Below are 21,170 nucleotides of genomic sequence, written 5' to 3' on the forward strand. Positions count from 1 at the left end.
AACTTCCTCCCCCGCTAACGTTATGAACAGGTCATCCACCTTGAGCAGCGGGTACTGGTCCTGTAGTGAGACTCGGTTAATTGTTACCTTGTAGTCTCCGCAGATTCTGACCGTGCCATCGCTTTTCAACACCGGAACAATTGGACTGACCTACTCGTTGAACTCGACTGGCGATGTGATTCCTTCGCGTTGGAATCTGTCCAGTTTGATTTCGACTTTCTCCCTCATCATGTATGGAACCGCCTGAGCCTTGTGATGGACCGACCTGCATCGGGGCCTAGATGGATCTGTACCTTGGTGCCTGTGAAGTTGCCGATGCCTGGTTCGAATAGTGAGGGAAACTTGCTCAGCACTTGAGTACACGAGGCCTCATCCATTGAAGCTAGTGCTTTGATGTCGTTCCAATTCCATCTAATCTTTTCTAGCCAGCTTCTGCCGAACAGCGTTGGCCCATTGCCTGGAACAATCCACAATGATAGGTCATGCGCAGCTCCATCATACGAAGCCTTCACTGCCAAATGACTGGTATGAGCTCTTTGGTGTAGGTACGCAGCTTTGCATTAATCGGGCTCAGTTTGGGCCTTTGTGCTTTATTGCCCCACAGTTTCTCAAAAGCCTTCTGGCTCATTATTGACTGACTCGCCCCGTGTCCAACTCCATGAATACTGGAACTCCATTTAATTTGACTTTCAGCATTATAGGAGGGCTCTTGATGGTGAAGTTATGTACCCCATACACTTCTTCCTCGGGTTGAGTTGCCTGTGCTGTGTGATCTGCACCGGATCGATCATCCTCTGCTACGTGGTATGTCGCAGCACGTTTGCACATTCACTGGAGGTGCCCCATCGTTGCGCAGCCTTTGCACACATAATGCTTGAATCGACATTGATGGGCCCGATGATTACTCCCACAGTGCCAACACTGTGCTAATGGATTCACATTCATCCCCGATGGCCGACTCTGAGTCATCCCAGGTCTTGCAGCCACAGACTTATAGGCCCTGCCATATGCAGTTCGGCCTGCTAGCACAGTACTTGCCGGTGAGCTTCGATGTTGAGAAGATAGCTGTTTGATGTTATCGTCCGTGGACATGCATGCCTGGGCGATCGCGATGGCCCTGTTCAGGTCTAGGGTTTCAGTAGCCAGCAGCTTTCGAAGAATGACCTTGTGGCTGATGCCTAGCATGAAAAAGTCCCGCAGCATTTCCCCCAACGCAGCTCCAAAATCGCAAGGTCCCACGAGGCGTCTCAGGTCTGCGACATAATCCATCATGTCCTGGCCCCCAGAGCAATGGTGCATGTAAAAACGATATCTGGCCATGAGGATACTTTCCTTCGGCCTGAGGTGGTCCCGAACCAGCGTGCACAACTCTACATATTCCTTCTCTGTTGGTTTTGTCGGTGCCAGCAGATTCTTGATAAGGCTGTATATTTTAGGCCCACAGACAGTGAGGAGAAGCGCCCTGCGCTTGGCCGCGTTAGTGTCTCCTTCCAGCTCGTTGGCCATGAAGTACTGGTCAAGACGCTCAACGAAGGAATCCCAATCATCACCCTAATCTCTCTAATATTCCAACTGCAGCCATGGTTGCGTGAAGGTTTGTATTCTGTTACTCGTCGCCAATTGTGTATAGATGAACTCCACAAGGCTGAGTACTGTGAGCTAAACTTAGTGTGACCTTAGTCTTCCTTATTACAACTCCAGAGTGCCTAAACAACATGGCAGCCATCCTTTCATACTGGCCCTGCACGTTTGTGCAGGTGACCATTAGGACTCCAACAGTCGCGCCCTCTGGTGGCAAGTATTACATAGTTACATACATCACAATTACATCTCTAACTTTTTCCAGTTCTGATGAAGGGTCATTGATCTGAAATGTTAACTCTGTTTCTCTCTTCACAGATGCTGAGTATTTCCAGTATTTTCTGTTTCTATTATGGATGTGTCTATTGGTACTGGTCAGGATCAATGTGGCCAATTGCGGAGCTCCACACCCGGTTCCGGGCCCCACTTCCAGTTCTAGTTTCAGGTGGGGGGCGGAGTTGGGAGGAGGACCCAGACGGACAAGGACGAGAAAATCATTAGTACAAATAGTCACTTTACCTTTAACGTAGTAAAACTTTCCAAGATGCTTCACAGGAGTATTATGAGACGAAATGTTTTTTTAACACAAAATTGAATCAGGATAACTAGGCTTTCATTTTAATGAAACTTGTATGCAAGTGTCTTTCAGGTCCTTTGCCCAACTATGTTTCTTATCTTCACTGTTATATATGTAAACCTGTAAATACCTTATTTAACCACCAGAGGGCTCACCCCCTGGAATCCCAAGGGATCCCACAATCCCTTGGGAGCATCTGTACTTAAGGAGGCCTCACAGGCTGGAGAGGCACTCTGGAGACCTGCAATAAAAGACTAAGATCACACTTTACTTTGAGCTCACAGTATCTGGTCAGACTCTTTCTTCATATGTAACAACTGGTGACAAGATACAGATGACGAACCCCACTGCAACGATGCAGAGAACAGTGGACACCCCGGAGAAATTTTCAGAGGGAGATGTTTGGGAAACCTTCGTGGAGTGACTCGACTAATACTTCGTGGCCAACGAGCTGGAAGGAGAAGCGAACGCTGCCAAACGAAGGGCGATTCTCCTCACCGTTTGCAGGGCACCAACGTATGGCCTCATGAAAAATCTGCTTGTTCCAAACCCACAGAGAAATCGTATGATGTTTTGTGCATACTGGTCCAGGAGCATCTTAACCTGAAGGAAAGCATCCTGATGGCGAAGAACCGGTTCTACACGTTCAAAAGGTCTGAAGGCCAGGAAGTGGTGAGCTATGTCGCCGAGCTAAGACGCCTTGCAGGACTTTGCGAATTTGAAGGACATTTGGAGCACATGCTCAGAGACTTCTTTGTACTTGGCATTGGCCATGAAGTGATACTCCGCAAGCTTTTGACTGTAGAGACCCCAACCTCGAGTAAAGCCATAGCGATCGCCCAGGCGTTCATTGCCACCAGTGAGAATACTAAGCAAATCTCTTAGCACACGAATGTTGCTACAAGTACTGTGAAAAAATTAATGTTGTTTTTGAATCACAACGTACAGGACAGGCCTCACATGCCTGCAGCTACACGTCCGCACATGTCTCAGAGTCCACCATCAAGGGTGGCGAATACAAGGCCATTAACACCTTGTTGGCGTTGCGGGGGTGATCATCGTTTCCATTCATGCTGCTTCGAAGGATCCGTTTGCAAGTCTGTGGAACAATGGGACACCTCCAAGGTATGTGCAGGCGAACTGCAAACCCTGCTAACCACCATGTTGCAGAGGAGGACAGATCCACAGTGGATCACAGCGAACCAGAGCCTCAGGCCGAGGAGGCAGAGGTATCTGGGGTGCACACATTTACCACAAAGTGTCCGCCGATAATGCTGAAGGTTGAAATAAATGGACTCCCGGTGTCAATGGTGCTGGACACGGGCGCGAGCCAGTCCATTATGAGCAAAAAGACTTTCGATAAATTGTGGTGCAGCAAGGCCTCAAGGCCAGTCCTGACTCTCATTCGCCCTAAACTGAGAACGTACCCAAAAGAACTGATTTCCTATAATCGGCAGTACTACTGTAAAGGTTTCCTATGATGGAGCGGTGCACAAGCTACCACTCTGGATGGTACCGGGCAATGGCCCCACACTGCTCGGCAGGAGCTGGCTGGGAAAGATACACTGGAACTGGCTCAACGTCCGAGCGCTCTCGTCCGTCGATGACACTTCGTGTGCCCAGGTCTTAAACAAGTTTCCCTCGCTATTCAACCAGGCATCGGAGTTCCAAGTGCCAAGGAGCAAAAGTGCAGATCCACCTAATTTCGGGAGGGCGACCCATCCATCACAAGGCGAGAGCGGTACCGTACATGATGAGGGAGAAGATGGAGATCGGGCTGGACCGGCTGCAATGAGAGGGCATCATTTCGCCAATTGAATTCAACAAGTGGGCCAGTCCATTGTTCCAGTCCTCAAGGGAGACAGCACCGTGGTGATCACAAAGTAACTATCAATCGTTTCTCCGTGCAGGATCAATACCTGCTACCAAAACCAGATGACCTTTTTGCGACGCTGGTGGAAGGAAAGATGTTCATGAAGCTGGACTTGACCTCGGCCTATATGACGCAGGAGCTAGAGGAATGATTGAAGGGCCTCACCTGCATTAACATGCACAAAGGGCTCTTCATTTACAACAGATGCCCGTTTGGGATTTGATCAGCTGCGGCGATTTTCCAGAGAAACATGGAAAGATTACTGAAGTCGGTCTCGTGCATCCTGGTCTTCCAGGATGACATCTTGGTTACCTGCAGAACCTGGAGGAGGCTCTTAGTTGGCTTAACCACGTGGGGCTCAGGTTAAAATGCTCTAAGTACGTTTTCCTGGCGCCTGAAGTGGAGTTCCTGGGGAGAAGAATCGCGGAGGGCGGCACCAGGCCCATCGATTCGAAGACGGAGGCAATCGAGAACCAAGGCCACAGAAGGTGACGGAGCTGCGGTCGTTTCTAGGACTCCTGAACTACTTTGGTAACTTCTTACCAGGTCTCAGCATACTGTTAGAACCACTGCACGCCATACTGCATAAAGGAAACGAATGGGTATGAGGTAAAAGCCAAGAAAATGCCTTTGTAAAAGCTAGAAAACTGTTATGCTCAAACAAATTGCTTGTGTTGTATGATCCATGTAAGCTTTTGGTACTAGCATGTGATGTTATTTCAACAAGCTAATGAATCCGGGAAATTATAACCGGTTACTTATGCATCCAGAAGTCTGTCTAAGTCTGAGAGGGCCTATAGCATGATTGAAAAAGAAGCCTTAGTGTGTGTTTATGGGGTAAAGAAAATGCATCAATATCTGTTTGGGCTCAAATTTGAAATAGAAACTGACCATAAGCCATTGATATCCCTCTTTTCTGAAAGTAAGGGGATAAATATGAATGCATTGGCCCGCATCCAGAGGTGGGCACTCACGTTGTCCGCATACAACTACGCCATCTGTGTACTGTGCCGATGCTCTCAGTAGGCTGCCATTGCCCACCACGGGGGTGGAAATGACACAGCTCGCAGATTTAGTCATGGTAATGGAAGCATTCGAGAGTGAGCAATCACCCGTTACCACCCGACAGATTAGAACCTGGATGAGCCAGGACTCCATACTGTCCTTAGTAAAAAAACTGTGTGCTTCACAGGAGCTGGTCCAGTGTCCCATTAGAAATGCAGGAAGAGATAAAGCCATACCAGCGGCACAAAGATAGAAACATAGAAACATAGAAAATAGGTGCAGGAGTAGGCCATTCGGCCCTTCGAGTCTGCACCGCCACTCAATAAGATCATGGCTGATCATTCCCTCAGTACCCCTTTCCTGCTTTCTCTCCATATCCCTTGATCCCTTTAGCCGTAAGGGTCATATCTAACTCCCTCTTGAATATATCCAATGAACTGGCATCAACAACTCTCTGCAGCAGGGAATTCCACAGGTTCACAACTCTCTGAGTGAAGAAGTTTCTCCTCATCTCAGTCCGAAATGGCCTACCCCTTATCCTAAGACTATGTCCCCTGGTTCTGGATTTCCCCAACATCGGGAACATTCTTCCTGCATCTAATCTGTCCAGTCCCATCAGAATCTTATAAGTTTGTATGAGATCCTCTCTCATCCTTCTAAACTACAGTGAATACAGGCCCAGTCGATTCAGTCTCTCCTCATATGACAGTCCAGCCATCCCTGGAATCAGTTTGGTGAAGTTTCGCTGCACTCCCTCAATAGCAAGAACATCCTTCCTCAGATTAGGAGACCAAAACTGTACACAATATTCCAGGTGAGGCCTTACTAAGGCCCTGTACAACTGCAGTAAGACCTTACTGCTCCTATACTCAAATCCTCTAGCTATGATGGCCAACATACCATTTGCCTTCTTCACTGTCTGCTGTACCTGCATGCCCACTTTCAGTGACTGATGAACCATGACACCCAGGTCTCGTTGCACCTCCCCCTTTTCTAATCTGCCGCCATCCAGATAATATTCTGCCTTCGTGTTTTTGCCCCCAAAATGGATAACCTCACATTTATCCACATTGTCCTGCATCTGCCATGCATATGCCCACTCACCAAACCTGTCCAAGTCACCCTGCAGCCTCTTAGCGTCCTCCTCACAGCTCAAATTGCCACCTAGTTTAGTGTCATCCGCAAACGGAGATATTACACTCAATTCCTTCATCTAAATCGTTAATGTATATTGTAAAGAGCAGGGGTCTCAGCACTGAGCCCTGCGGCATGCCACTAGTCACTGCCTGCCATTCTGAAAATGACCCGTTTATCCCAACTCTCTGCTCCCTGTCTGCCAACCAGTTCTCTATCCACGTCAGTACATTACCCCCAGTACCATGCGCTTTGATTTTGCACACCAATCTCTTGTGCGGGACCTTGTCAAAAGTCTTTTGAAAGTCCAAATACACCACATCCACTGGTTCTTCCTTGTCCACTCTGCTGGTTCCATCCTCAAAAAATTCCAGAAGATTCGTCAAGCATGATTTCCCTTTCATAAATCCATGCTGACTTGGTCCGATCCTGTCACTGCTTTCCAAATGCGCTACTATTTCATCCTTAATGATTGATTCCAACATTTTCCCCACTACTGATGTCAGGCTAACTGGTCTATAACCCGTTTTCTCTCTCCCTCCTTTTTTAAAAAGTGGTGTTACATTAGCTACCCTCCAGTCCATAGGAACTGACCCAGATTCAATAGACTGTTGGAAAATGATCACCAATGCATACACTATTTCTAGGGCTACTTCCTTAAGTACTCTGGGATGCAGAGTATCAGGCCCCGGGGGTTTATCGGCCTTCAATCCCATCAATTTCCCAAACACAATTTCCTGCCTAATAAGGGTATCCTTCAGTACCTCCTTCTCACTCGACCTACTGTCCCCGAGTACAATCGGTAGGTTATTTGTGTCTTCCTTTGTGAAGACAGAACCAAAGTATTTGTTCAATTGGTCTGCCATTTCTTTATTCCCCATTATAAATTCACCTGAATCTGACTGCAAGGGACCTACGTTTGTCTTCACTAATCTTTTTCTCTTCACATATTTATAGAAGCTTTTGCAGTCAGTTTTTATGTTCCCAGCAAGCTTCCTCTCGTACTCTCTTTTCCCCTCTTAATTAAACTCTTAGTCTTCCTCTGTTGAATTCTAAATTTCTCCCAGTCCTCAGGTTTGTTGCTTTTTCTAGCCAAATTACATGCCTCTTCCTTGGCTTTAACACTATCCTTAATTTCCCTTGTTAGCCATGGTTGAGCCACCTTCCACGTTTTATTTTTATTCCAGATAGGGATGTACAATTGCTGAAGTTCATCCATGTGACCTTTAAATGTTTGCCATTGCCTATCCACCATCAACCCTTTAAGTATCCTTTGCCAGTCTATTCTAGCCAATTCAAGCCTCATACTGTCGAAGTTACCTTTCCTTAAGTTCAGGACCCTAGTTTCTGAATTAACTGTGTCACTCTCCATCTTAATAAAGAATTCTACCATATTATGGTCACTCTACCCCAAGGGGCCTCGAACAACAAGATTGCTAATTAGTCCCTTCTCATTACACATCACCCAGTCTAGGATAGCCAGCTCTTTAGTTGGTTCCTTGACATATTGGTCTAGAAAACCATCCCTAATACACTCCAGAAAATCCTCCTCCACCGCATTGCTACCAGTTTGGTTCGCCCAATCAATATGTAGATTAAAGTCACCCATGATAACTGCTGTACCTTTATTGCACACATCCCTTATTTCTTGTTTGATGCTGTCCCCAGCCTCACTACTACTGTTTGGTGGTCTGCTACACAACTCCCACTAGCGTTTCTGCCCTTTGGAATTCCGCAGCTCCACCCATACCAATTCCACATCATTCAGACTAATGTCCCTCCTTACTATTGCATTAATTTCGTCTTTAACCAGCAACGCCACCCCGCCTCCTTTTCCTTTCTGTCTATCCCTCCTAAATGCTGAATACCCTTGGATGTTGAGTTCCCAGCCTTGGTCACCCTGGAGACCTGTCTCCGTCATGCCAATTACATCATACCCGTTAACTGCTATCTGCACAGTTAATTCGTCCACCTTATTCTGAATACTCCTCGCATTGAGGCACAGAGCCTTCAGGCTTGTCTTTCTAACACACTTTGCCCCTTTAGAATTTTGGTGTAATGTGGCCCTTTTTGTTTTTTGCCTTCGGTTTCTCTGCCCTCCACTTTTACTATTCTCCTTTCTATCTTTTGTTTCTGACTCCATTTTATTTCCCTCTGTCTCCCTGCAAAGGTTCCCATCCCCCTGCCATATTAGTTTAACTCCTCCCCAACAGCAATAGCAAACACTCCCCCTAGGACATTGGTTCCAGTCCTGCCCAGGTGCAGACCGTGCTGTATGTACTGGTCCCACCTCCCCCAGAACCGGTTCCAATGCCCCAGGAATTTGAATCCCTCCCTTCTGCACCACTGCTCAAACCACGTATTCATCTGAGCTATCCTGCGATTCCTACTCTGACTAGCACGTGGCACCGGTAGCAATCCTGAGGTTACTACCTTTAAGGTCCTACTTTTTAATTGAACTCCTAGCTCATTAAATTCATCTCGTAGGTCCCTATTTGGTCCCTATATGTACCACGACAACTGGCTGTTCACCCTCCCTTTTCAGAATGTCTTGCACCCGCTCTGAGACATCCTTGACCCTTGCACCAGGGAGGCAACATACTATCCTGGAGTCTCGGTTGCGGCCGCAGAAATGCCTATCTATTCCCCTTACCATTAAGTCCCCTATCACTATCGCTCTCCCACTCTTTTTCCTGCCCTCCTGTGCAGCAGCGCCAGCCACGGTGCCATGAACTTGGCTGCTGCTGCTCCCCCCTGATGAGTCATGCCCCTCAACAGTACTCAAAGCAGTGTATCTGTTTTGCAGGGGGATGACCGCAGGGGACCCCTGCACTACCTTCCTTCCACTGCCCTTCCTGTTGGTCACCCATTCCCTATCTGTCTGTGTAACCTTTACCTGCGTTATGACCAACTCACTAAACGTGCTATTCACGGCATCCTCAGCATCATGGATGCTCCAGAGTGAATCCACCCGCAGCTCCAGTTCCATAATGCGGTCCATCAGGAGCTGGAGGAGGATACACTTTCCGCATATGCAGTCGTCAGGGACACCGAAAGCATCCCTGACTTCCCACATAGTACAGGAGGAACATAACACGTGTCCGAGCTCTCCTGCCATGACTTAACCCTTAGATTAACTTAAATTGGCAACAACAATGCTAAAGGTTACTTACTGATATAGAAAAGAAAACGAAAAACTACTCACCAATCACCAGCCAATCACTTACCCCCTTGGCTGTGACGTCACCTTTCGATTTCTTTCTGCTTCTATTTTGCCTTCTTTCACTGCTGCAGCTGCACCAGCACGCCTCTCATGAACTCCAGAGCCTCAGCGACGCGTTGGGCCTTTTATAGGCCGCTCCACCATGCACCTCCCGAGCCTCTCACGAAAGATGAAATGTCTATACAGGCAGACGGCCTTCTGTCGGGTAATCGGGTAGTGGTACCCAAAAAGGGATGGGACACTTTCATTAGTGATCTCCACAGTATTTCCGGAAGGTTATTTGTGTCTTCCTTCCTGAAGACAGAACCAAAGTATTTGTTCAACTAATCTGCCATTTCTTTGTTATAAATTCACCTGAATCTGACTGCAAGGGACCTACATTTGTCTTCACTAATCTTTTTCTCTTCACATAACTATAGAAGCTGTTGCAGTCAGTTTTTATGTTCCCGGCAAACTTACTCTCATACTCTATTTCCCCCCTCCTAATTAAACCCTTTGTCCTCCTCTGCTGAATTCTAAATTTCTCCCAGTCGTCAGGTTTGCTGCTTTTTCTGGCCAATTTATATGCCTCTTCCTTGGCTTTAACACTATCCTTAATTTCCCTTGTTAGCCACAGTTGAGCCACCTTCCCCGTTTTATTTTTACTCTAGGCAGGGATGTACAATTGTTGAAGTTCATCCATGTGATCTTTAAATGGTTGCCATTGCCTATCCACCGTCGACCCTTTAAGTATCATTTGCCAGTCTATTCTAGCCAATTCATGTCTCATACCATCGAAGTTACCTTTCTTTAAGTTCAGAACCCTAGTCTCTGAATTAACTCTGTCACTCTCCATCTTAATAAAGAATTCTACTATATTATGATCACTCTTGCCCAAAGGGGCCTCGCACAACAAGATTGCTAATTAGTCCTTTCTCATTACCCAACACCCAGTGTAGGATGGCCAGCTCTCTCGTTAGTTCCTCGACATATTGGTCCAGAAAACCATCCCAAATACACTCCAGGAAGTCCTCCTCCACCGTATTGCTGCCAGTTTGGTTAGCCCAATCTATTGAAATTGAATTGAAATACTAGTAATGAACACTACAGGCCAAAAATCCCAGTTTCTATGGGTGCGTATGATATGCGGACGCACTCATAGGGGCCCCGTCAGTGCCGATTCCCGGCGCACCATGCACATGCACCTAAATTGATAACTGTGAACATTTCTTTTGACAGTTCCAACACATTCCCAGGAGAAGGGCCTTCGCGGGCGGAGATTTGGGTTATATGCCCAACTCTTGCCCAGCGAATATCCTTCAAACTCACGCCTGGTACCTGCGTAAGAGTTTTAAAAGATAGAAAAATAATACTTTATCAATAAATTCTATATTAAAAACCCTGTCCATGAAGGTAAGTTTATTTTTACCCCTATTAAAACATGTTAAAAAAAATTCAAAAAAATAATTTTTTTGTCTAAAACATTTAATTAAACTCAATTTCACTTAATTTTAAATATGTGAAGTGTTTTTCTTATTTATTTAAAATGTTTGCGTTTTTGTGGCATCCCCATTCATAGAAATGTGAAAACAGTACAAACAGAACTCACCATTACTGTGAATGGGGATACACCATTTTTATTGATTGTCCGACCCACGTGATCCCAGGCTGCACATACGCTCCTGGAATACGTGGGTCCCTATGCTGATTGCGCAGCTAGGCCTTGGAGCACAAGTCTACGTTCCTCCAGGACCACCAGGTATTTTCGTAAAACATTTTTCAGTCGGAGGCATCCGCCCGCAGGAAGCCGCAATTTTTGGCCCTACATGTAGTCGAGTTTCTGTTAGTTTGCGTTGATCAGTGTAATTCGACTTAAATCAGCTAAACCAGTGCAAAAGAATGTGGAATTTTAAATGCAAGTTAAGTCAAGCATAAAGCAAGTTTTATCGATCTTTAACGTTGGTTTAAGGAACATTGTACTGGAAGCCGGCCCCGCCTACAGGATTGGCCATGCCCCCAGATTGAAATAAGGTAGTAACTATTTGTACTGCACTTTTTTTGACAGACTTGCGACAAGTTCCACCCCCTGTCCAGCTTCGCACCCCCATCCCCTCCCAGCATCGAATCATTCCATCCACGTGGTGTTGAGAAGCAGGACTTGAGGCCCGAGACTCCGCTAAATCCCCGTCTGTCTTCCGCCGCTGATTCCCCAGGGACTCCTAGGCCCCGACTCCCCCCCACCCCCGACTCTCTACCTCGACTCGCTAGGCTGCCACTCCGACCCCGACCCCTCTCGGGGGACCGTGAGTGGTGGCCTTGATGCCGAGAGCGGTAGCCTTGGTGCCAAGTGGAGCGGCCCAGAGTGGCGGCCGTGGTGCCGAGAGGGCGCATAGGTGGCCAAGAGCACAGCAGTGGTGGGGGGCCGAGACTGGGGGGAGGAGAGAGAGAGACTGGGGGGAGAGAGAGTGAGGCTGGGGGGAAAGAGAGAGGCTGGGGGGAGAGAGAGGCTCGGTGGAGGGAGAGTCACGGGTGAGAGGAAGAGAGACACAGGTGGGGGGGAGAGACACGGGGTAAGGCACTTTGGCTGGGGGAGGGATGTACTTGGCCTGGGGTAAAGCACTTTGGCTGACCCTTGCTATCTTCTGGGGAGCTCTGTCCTCTGTCGCTTCAGGAAGTCAAAATGGATCAAGTTACAATTTGCAAAGTCAGTGAGACCTTGGGATGGGCGGTTCCAGTTATACATTCCTGTGAAACTTCAGGGTGTGGCTTATCCTCCAAGAGGACCAATCATATACAAAGAGTGGAGCATGGTGGCCATTTTTGCAGTACAAATAAGCTTGTCTTTGAAATAAGGAGCATGGCGAGTTTCTACCGATTGCATCCGTTTGCAAACGTTCAAGGAGACTCTTCAAATGAAGCTCATTTTTTCGGCACACAGGCACTAATAAGGCACATTTTTTAAATTCTTAAATATTCAAAAAATATTTAATTACTAACAAACTGACTAATGTACACCAATGAAATTAGTTGGTTCAATATAGATTTTGTTTGTCATTATCAGTGATTTGATAAACACATTTTTAGCTGTACCTTGTATTAATCAAACTGCACCCCGTTACCACTCTTAAATACATTAATATTTTTTAATGCAAGGAAAAAATAAACAATAGCATTCTTTTATGTGGGCCGATTGAGCTGTTTCATGGAAGATTTATGTTTGTGATTATACAAATGAATTTGGACGGAAACTTGAACCATTTCATTTCGGAAAAACAGCGCAATTTCAAACGCAATGTGCGGCCAGTTTGCCGATTGCGCTTAAAGCGGAAACTCTATCCCGTTTGTTTGTATGAAATTTCTTTGTGCACTATTTTAACAAAAGTATTTGTTACAATAGCAGATAGAAGAATTTTAAGGAAACATGCTCTTCCCTATTAGCGCACAGTGCGATTCTAAACCAATCACCAATCATGTATTATTGCACTAGTTGAATAAATTTCCTATCTGCACAGACCCTGTATTTTTTTCATGTCAACAGAATACAGTACCAAAACTATATTCTTTAATAATGTTTTAATACTCACTTGATACAGATAACTAATCATAAATCTGACAAATATTAATACAATTGCAAATCCATTATTTGACGGTGTGCATGGTAACTTTAAAAAGATGAAGCTATAAAAACATATTTCCCTCCCTCCGCCTTGCGGTCGTTAGTAATATTCATGAATTTCAATTGACGGTGAACGCTTAGGGCGTCTCAGTTCTCACTACAGCGGGAGGCTCCGGAATGGAGCTTTACACCTAGAAAACGACTCGGAATTTCTCTTTGGGTTCTCAGTCAGAGTAAGATGGTGTTCATATGCATTTTTGATTTTAAAATCTTTGTTTCAGAAACATTATTATTAGCATATACTCTTGTGTAAGCTTGTTTCCTCACCTACGTTCTTTGATTTAAAGACTGTACTAAATGAAGATTTGTAACACAGTAAATATTAGTTGTGTACGCTGTTACTGCACTTACATTGTTATTACAGGGAAAGCAACCGATAGCTATAATCGTAATTTCTGAATCTGACAGAGATGTAAGTTGCTAAATAGGACCATTTGGGCACCTTGTTTTCTGTAGCCACGAATTAAAGTATGATGTTACGACTTTTTAAAGTGAAATTCACAATTAGCATTTAGAGATAGACAAGATCATATCTTCTAGATGTCACTTGGTCAAGAGTAAAAGTAATGAAGCTTAATCCGTTTGAACTTTTATGCCAATCTTTGCGCGGTTCGAAGGGACGCGGCTAAAGTGTTGCAGATCGGAGTGTGAGCTGGAACTTTTGACACGACATGGTTTTCTGTTTGAGGGGTGATAGGTGACGGAGCTGAGAAGATGGCAGCAGAATTGGTGAAAGTGATCGCTTTGCTTCTCGTATTTGTGGCTTTGTCAACAACGGAAAGTCGCATCCGCAATGTTGGTAGGAAGAAGGGAAGAAAACAACCCGGCTCAATTATCCAACAACTGGACCAGGCTGCGGGTATGGCAACATTGGCCACGTTTATATCTGTTTTCGTATTGGTTTGAGAGTGATTACCAAATCTTTTGTTTTCTAAATGAAAGTTGTGATGTTATTAGGGGTGTTTCCACCTGAAAAACAGTTAGGAGAACGTAGGATTGTATGCGTTTCTTACATTAGAACAGCGCCTACATTTCAAAAGCACTTAATTGGCTGTGAAGTACTGTGGGACCTTCTGGATTCGTGAGGGGTGACATCGAAATAAAATGATTTCCTTCTTATATATAAGAAAAACGTTTTAAGTGTGCTTTATTAGTCTATGGTGCAAAAAAGTCAATCAGAGATCAACTGAAACTATGGGAACAATCTGTTAAGTTACTGTGAATCCTTTTGAGTTATTCCGCGGATCAGTTGAGACCAAGTCTGCTCCCCAATCAATAGTGAAGGTAAGGCGCTGAAAGAGGAGACTTGGTGGGAGGGGAATTTATAGTCTAAAATGTTCGGTCTAAAATGACAGCCTCAAACATTACAATCATTTTTAAATGCATAAAATGGCCAGGAAACCACACGGAAGGATTAAAGTTTCATTAATTTTGTGGGAGTTATTAGTTCATATAATGCTACAGATGCGATGAATCTTCTGTTTTGAAACCCATTTTTGAAGGAAGGTTACAGGCACACAGCTAATACATTTTATTAACTAAGACACAGAACACTGCCGTGGATAGCGGTACTCCACTGCCAACATGTATTTGTGGACACGTGAGTTACACTCCCTTTTGGATCCACAAGTATAAACTAGATGGGCACTTTCTTCTCGGGACAGTACAAGACCCCACAAATAACATCAACAATGCAACAAGCAACCTGTATTTATATATTGCTCCTGGAGTATAGGAACAGCACTTTACTATAAGGAGGAAGGAGAAAATGAACACCTTAGCGTGGGAAAAATCAAATCAAATAAGAACAGAAAGTTACCAAAGTAAACACACAAGTTAGGATATGGGAGCCTCTGTTGCTCAGGAGCATAAATCTCCCTGTCTGGACTTTAGATCTGGTGAAAAAATCCTGCCAACCCCCTTGGTATTCTTAACAAAATAACTGACACAACTTCTGTTCAGCCCTATCCATCTAAAAATAGATTGCTTATTCTTGCTTTAGAATAGGACTATAAAGGGCTTGATGTGGTTTACCTGAAAAAGTTAATCTGGTATATATTTAGCTCATCCCAAAGACTTGAAATATCTATTGTCAATTATCGGATTTGAGATTCAGACTGTTTATCATAGCTACCCATAAATGAAACCAAAGAATACTAAAATGATGAAGGCATTTTTTGATAAGAGTATCCAACATACCAGAGGCATTCCTACTGGTGTAATTTACAATATCATAGCCGGAATTTTCCTTACCTTGTCGGGTCCGGTGTAACTGGTGTCCTTGGCAGACCCTGACCCCACTACAGTCTCCATCCCGCTGTACAAAATTAACTTACCTTAATCGGGCCTATTCAGCCTACCCAGTGCATTACCTGGCTCAATGAGATGGAGCACGTCTAGTGACGTGTTTTAAGCTGGGATCCTTAAAAGGATAAAAACAGAAAATGCTGGTAATACTCAGTGGGTCAGGCAGCATTTGTGGAGAGAGAAAGTTCTGATGAAAGGCCATCTACTTGAAACGTTAACTCTGTTTCTCTACTGCGGATGCTGGAATCTGAAATAAAAACAGAAAATGCTGGAAATACTCAACAGGTCAGGCAGCATCTGTGGAGATCTGCTGACCTGCTGAGTATTTCCAGCATTTTCTGTTTTTATTTCAGATTCCAACATCTGCAGTATTTTGCTTTTGTATCCTTAAAGGGAGCCTAACCACATGAAATTTTAAGTTCAATTTAACATAGTGGATGTTGAATCTTTACTGTACAATCATATAATAAAAGTTATATATGAGTGACAAACAAATATTTAAATACAATTATCATTAAGTAATATGACTCCATCTACAAATATGATCAAGAACTTAATCAAAAAAATACATTGATTGTGAAGTTATCGGTGCTTTAGTCACAAATCTATCAGTAACTGCTACAAATAAAAGATATGTGTAGGTAATACATAAGATTAAGCAGATTTTAAATGTAATTTTAAAGGGATGGATTTAAAATGTTATGCAAGTTCAGCAGAACAGCTCCTGACTCCCTGACAAACAGTGTAAGTGGTGCTTATAATATGTTTCTGGGATTGTGCAGCTCTTGCGTTAAAGTCAATAACGGACAAGTGAGAGAACCTCTGCAGAAATTCACTCTAAAGTCTCAGACTGAAAAATTAAATGAGTCATATTCAGGGATTGAAAGCAAATCGAACCAATGGAATGAGCGATGAGAATGAAATTGTTACGGTTGATGACTTGATTTAATGTGTAACTGGACAATCACAATACTGTGAGAAAAACCTGACCAGAAACAACACAAACATATATTTAAATGTCATTTTTTTATATTGCTGATCAATTCACTGCAATTACTGTTCAGTTGGAAGGCAACAGCTGAGAATGGCCAGTGAAAAATTACCAGTAGCTTTTTAAGTAGTAATGTATCTCCATCAATTAATGAGCTGATGTAATCAGCATGTTTTTATTTTGGTTTGTTTTCCATGCTGCCAAGTAATCAGCTGGAACAATGACCACGGAACTCATGCCTCAGGTTGACAGATGTGGTTCCTGAGCTGCGTGAATCTCGTGGCCATGGAGGGAAATTTAAAAAGTAGGAAGAAAAAGGCTCTCAAGTGCCTGTAAAGTACCTAATAATGATTTCAATTGGGTCCCCCGCCGCTGCAGGTCGGGTCAGCTCCACACTGACAGACGCGCCTGTGGGAAAGGTGTATAGGAGTGAGTTGAAAGTGGATTCCTGACCCGTTGTCAAAAATAACAACTGTCCCACCTGACTCACCACTGTTCGCGCCCGCTACCACCATAGAAAATTCAGCCCCAGAAGTGGAGGACTAGCAATATCCACAGTTCTTTTACTGGCCAGTATGTACTTTACAATCTGCTATTAGGATCCAGTGAAGCAGGCTGTAGTAATGTAGCCTGAGGCGACTCTATATGTGGCATTAACTTAAGAATGCTTAAAGTACTTTAATTACACTGTTTTGTCTTCTATTTTAACTGAGACATTAAATGACCACTGTTAAAATGGTGGACAAAGTAATGTCACACAAGTGTCAAACATTTGTTTGTTAATATTATTCACAGTAATTTCTAGGTTATGGTAGTAAGTGTATATAAATCTTTTGGAGCTGGATAGATAATCATAATGGAATGGATTTCACTATTGAAAATAAAAACTGGGAATTGAAAAAACTGCAAATTAATTGTGGCGAGCAATGTTGCTTGCAGCTTCGCCAAAACTTGGACAGAGGTTGATTCTCTTTGGGCCCTTTCTAATTGGAAATTCATAATTCCATGGGCAGTTACATAACCTTGAGATGGCTATTACTCAAGGAGAGGGAAAACTAGGATGCTGAGCAGGAACATTAAGGTTTGTGATTCAAATACAATGGCTGTTTTCTGAAAATTGACTGTAAAAGGATATTGTGGGTGTTTCCCAGAAAATGGCTGGCAAGGTATTTGGAAAGATCCAAAAGATGGAAAAGCGAGTCGACTGAGGTAACATTACATTCTGCATAACTGACTGAACCAGGTTAGGCCTATGATACACCAAATGTAATTCATATGATCTTATTTTTGGTCTTTGCCACAGCTTGTGATTTCTATGCCATCTTCATTTGGCATCCTCAATTGGAGATTCTTTATCATGGAGATGAAATAGCAAGTTAAAACAACAACAACTTGCATTTATATAGTGCCTATAATGAAGTAAAATGTCCCAAGGTACTTGACAGGAATGTTATTTTAAAGATTTGACAACGAGCCACATAAGGAGATATTAGGACAGGTGGCCAAAGAGGTAGGTTTTAAGGAGCATCTGGAAGGAGGAGATAGAGCTAGAGAGGTGGAAAGGATTAGGAGGGAATTCCAGAGCTTAGGGCTTAAGTAGTTGAAGGCATGGATGAAATATCAAAGTTACTCTGATTTCACTAACTTGATGCAAACATACAATGCATGGTTTGAATTGTTCTGATCATAACTGCATCAAAATAATAGTGCAATGTTTTTATAATGTGTTAGAATATAGCCCCCCTCCCCCCACCCCACTACAGTCTTTATATTTATTGCATCATTCATTCAATTTCCATTGAATGATTGATTCAGTAAAAATGTACAAACCTGGTGACCTGGACTTCCATAGGATAAAAATGCGTTTTAAACTATTGAGAAAGTAGGGGCACTTAAACAATTGCATATTGTGAAAGAAATCATATGGTAAATGTTGTTCAATAACATTTTTAATTCTAATAGTCAGGTGAAAGGATAAATAATTACATACATTTATGAGATAATTTTGTTGTTGTTATCAGATCCCAACTGCGTCATCGAAGTTGCTTTTATCTTGGACAGCTCTGAAAGTGCCAAAAACTTCTTGTTTGATAAAGGGAAGCAATTTGCAATTGAATTCACTGAAAGAGCTTTGCAGTCTGAACAGATGGGAAAACAGGATCTAGACTGGCGAATGGCTGTTCTACAGTATAGTAGCTCTGTCAAAATGGACCACACTTTCCGAGACTGGCAAGGGTTTGATCTATTCAAGAATCGTGTACAATCCATGAATTACATAGGCCATGGCACATACACTTCCTATGCCATAGGAAATGCTACTCAGCTCTTCCAGACTGAGGCAAAGCAGAACAGTGTGAAGATAGCCATTTTAATGACAGATGGGGTGAATCATCCCCGCAATCCTAACATTCGAGATGTCGCAGCCCATGCTAAGGAGCATGGCATTTTCCTGTTTTCCATTGGGCCACCACGCATTACTGCAGAACTGTCAGCTGTGGCAAGCATTCCATCTTCACAATTTGTCCACAGCATAACAGAGGCCAATCTCATAAACAATACACTCGGTGAAGTGGTAAGTCGGACACTGAACTTATAATTCACACTGGTATTTGTACTTGTATTTGGAATTGGACTGTAAGAATTACTTTGCATGAATCCTAATGTTGATGTCTATTAGATATACAAATCCATGCATTGCTGGTTTAGTAGCCTGATGTCTTTAATGATACAATAGTTGAATTTCATAGAACCATAGACGTTGACAGAATAGATGAATGCCACCTGACTTATCACACCTGTGTTAATGGTTTGCTTAAACAACCCAAAACTCATTTCCACTATCCTATTCTTTCTGTCACAGCCTTGTATGCACTTCAAATATAGAATCGTTGGGGGAAAAATGCCGGTAGTTTGTGGCGCCCGTAACTAACGGGCTGCAAGCTACTTTTTGACCGGGTGCGGCACCGCTACTGACTCCCGCGAAGTTCCGAGAGCATTTCATGGTGGCGCAAATCGGTAGCGCCCTGCTCCTGCTGGTAGCGCCCCAAGCCGCTGGGCCGGCGATGACGATATCATGACCGTGCGCAGCGACCCATTTTCGCCTCGGAGCGAAAATTCGGAAGCCCTCTATGAGGCTGCCACGGGCAATGCCGGCGTCAGCTTCCCCAGGGTGTGAGCCAGGCTTTAGGCCGCACTTGTGGCGAAAATGAAAGGGGTGGTGTGGTGCTGAAAATGTAAAAAATGGACGACTTGCCAGTCGCGGCTTTCTCAATTTCAGATGGTGGGGTGTGCCACAATGTTGCGGCCCGGCACTCCACTTTTATGCCGGGCTGTTGCCACAGCACCCCGCACCCTGGTGCTTTAGCAGTGACCCCTTCTCCCTCCTGAAGAGTTGGCAGCTTGGCTCTCCCCTTTAATGGAAGGGGAGGGACCTGTGTTCCTGCCAGTGCAATGTGCCTCTTCGAGTAGCGCTGGAAAATATCCAGTCGCATGGAGATTTTCCGCTCCACTTCCTTTCGAGGACGGTAAGCCCAATTTAGCACGCGGAGTGGGACTTCTGTGCCTGGCGCAAGATGTCCCCCCCCCCGCAGCTGCTACCGCCTCCAACTGGGACGGTATGCAATTTTTCTCTCATAGAATCATAGAATCATGAAATGGTTTCAGCACAGAAGGAAGCTATTCATTGCATCGAGCCCATGCTAGCTCTCTGCAAGAACACTTCAGCTAGTCCCACTTCTCCACCCTTTCCCCATAGCCCTGCAAGTTGTTTTCCTTCAGGTACTTATCCAATTCCCTTTTGAACGCCATGATTAAATCTGCCTCTACTACCCTTTCAGGCAGTGCATTCCACATCACAACCGCTCGCTGCGTAAAAAAGTTTTTCCTCATGTCGCCTTTGATTCTTTTGCCAATCACCTTAAATCTGTGTCCTCCGGTTCTTGACTCTTCCGCCAATGGGAACAGTTTAAGAACATAAGAACAGGAGAAATAGGAGCAGGAGTAGTCCATTCGGCCCCTCAAGCCTGCTCCGCCATTCAATGAAATCGTGGCTGATCTTCTACATCAACTCCACTTTCCTGCACTGTTCTGATGTCCCTTAATTCTTTAATATCCAGGTTCTTGGGAAAACTCGCCGAGGGAAAGGCCATTGGTCCTGTAGGAGGCCTCGTTGTCCCTCCATCCTGAGCAGCTGGTGAAGGGTTTGCGTTGAGCAGTGAGATGGTGCCACGTGCAGTACAGGGGTGCGGCACCAGGTGGCAGCAGCTACTGCTGGTCAGCTTATTGCTCAGTGCGCCGACTGCTGACATAAGAATATAAGAAATAGGAGCAGGAGTAGGCCATTTGGCCCCTCGAGCCTGCTCCGCCATTCAATAAGATCATGGCTGATCTGATCATGGACTCAGCTCCACCTCCCTACCCACTCCCCATAACCTTTTACTCCCTTATTGCTCAAAAATCTGTCTATCTCCGCCTTAAATATATTCAATGACCCAGCCTCCACAGCTCTCTGGGGCAGAGAATTCCATAGATTTACAACCCTCTGAGAGAAGAAATTCCTCCTCATCTCAGGTTTAAATAGGCGGGCCCTTATTCTAAGACTATGTCCCCTAGTTTTAGTTTCTCCTATGAGTGGAAATATCTTCTCTGCAACCACCTTGTCGAGCCCCCTCATTATCTTATATGTTTCAATAAGATCACCTCTCATTCTTCTGAACTCCAATGTGTATAGGCCCAACCTACTCAACCTTTCTTCATAAGTCAACCCCCTCATCTCCGGAATCAACCTTGTGAACCTTCTCTGAACTGCCTCCAATGCAAGTATAT

General features: G+C 44.5%; 1 protein-coding gene across 1 annotated transcript in view; it reads left to right on the top strand.

The window, feature by feature from the left end:
- Window positions 1-13,165: 13,165 nt before the first annotated feature.
- Window positions 13,166-21,170, top strand: part of LOC139264487 (collagen alpha-1(XXVIII) chain-like) — a 405,978-nt gene continuing 397,973 nt past the window's right edge. Inside the window, exons 1-3 of the mRNA XM_070881040.1 lie at window positions 13,166-13,221; window positions 13,737-13,907; window positions 18,368-18,918. Of these exons, the coding sequence (XP_070737141.1) occupies window positions 13,763-13,907; window positions 18,368-18,918 (696 nt within the window). The 5' untranslated portion in view covers window positions 13,166-13,221; window positions 13,737-13,762. The remainder of the gene's footprint in view (window positions 13,222-13,736; window positions 13,908-18,367; window positions 18,919-21,170) is intronic.

Source organism: Pristiophorus japonicus, chromosome 5 (assembly GCF_044704955.1).
Source record: "Pristiophorus japonicus isolate sPriJap1 chromosome 5, sPriJap1.hap1, whole genome shotgun sequence".
NCBI classification, from domain to species: domain Eukaryota; kingdom Metazoa; phylum Chordata; class Chondrichthyes; family Pristiophoridae; genus Pristiophorus; species Pristiophorus japonicus.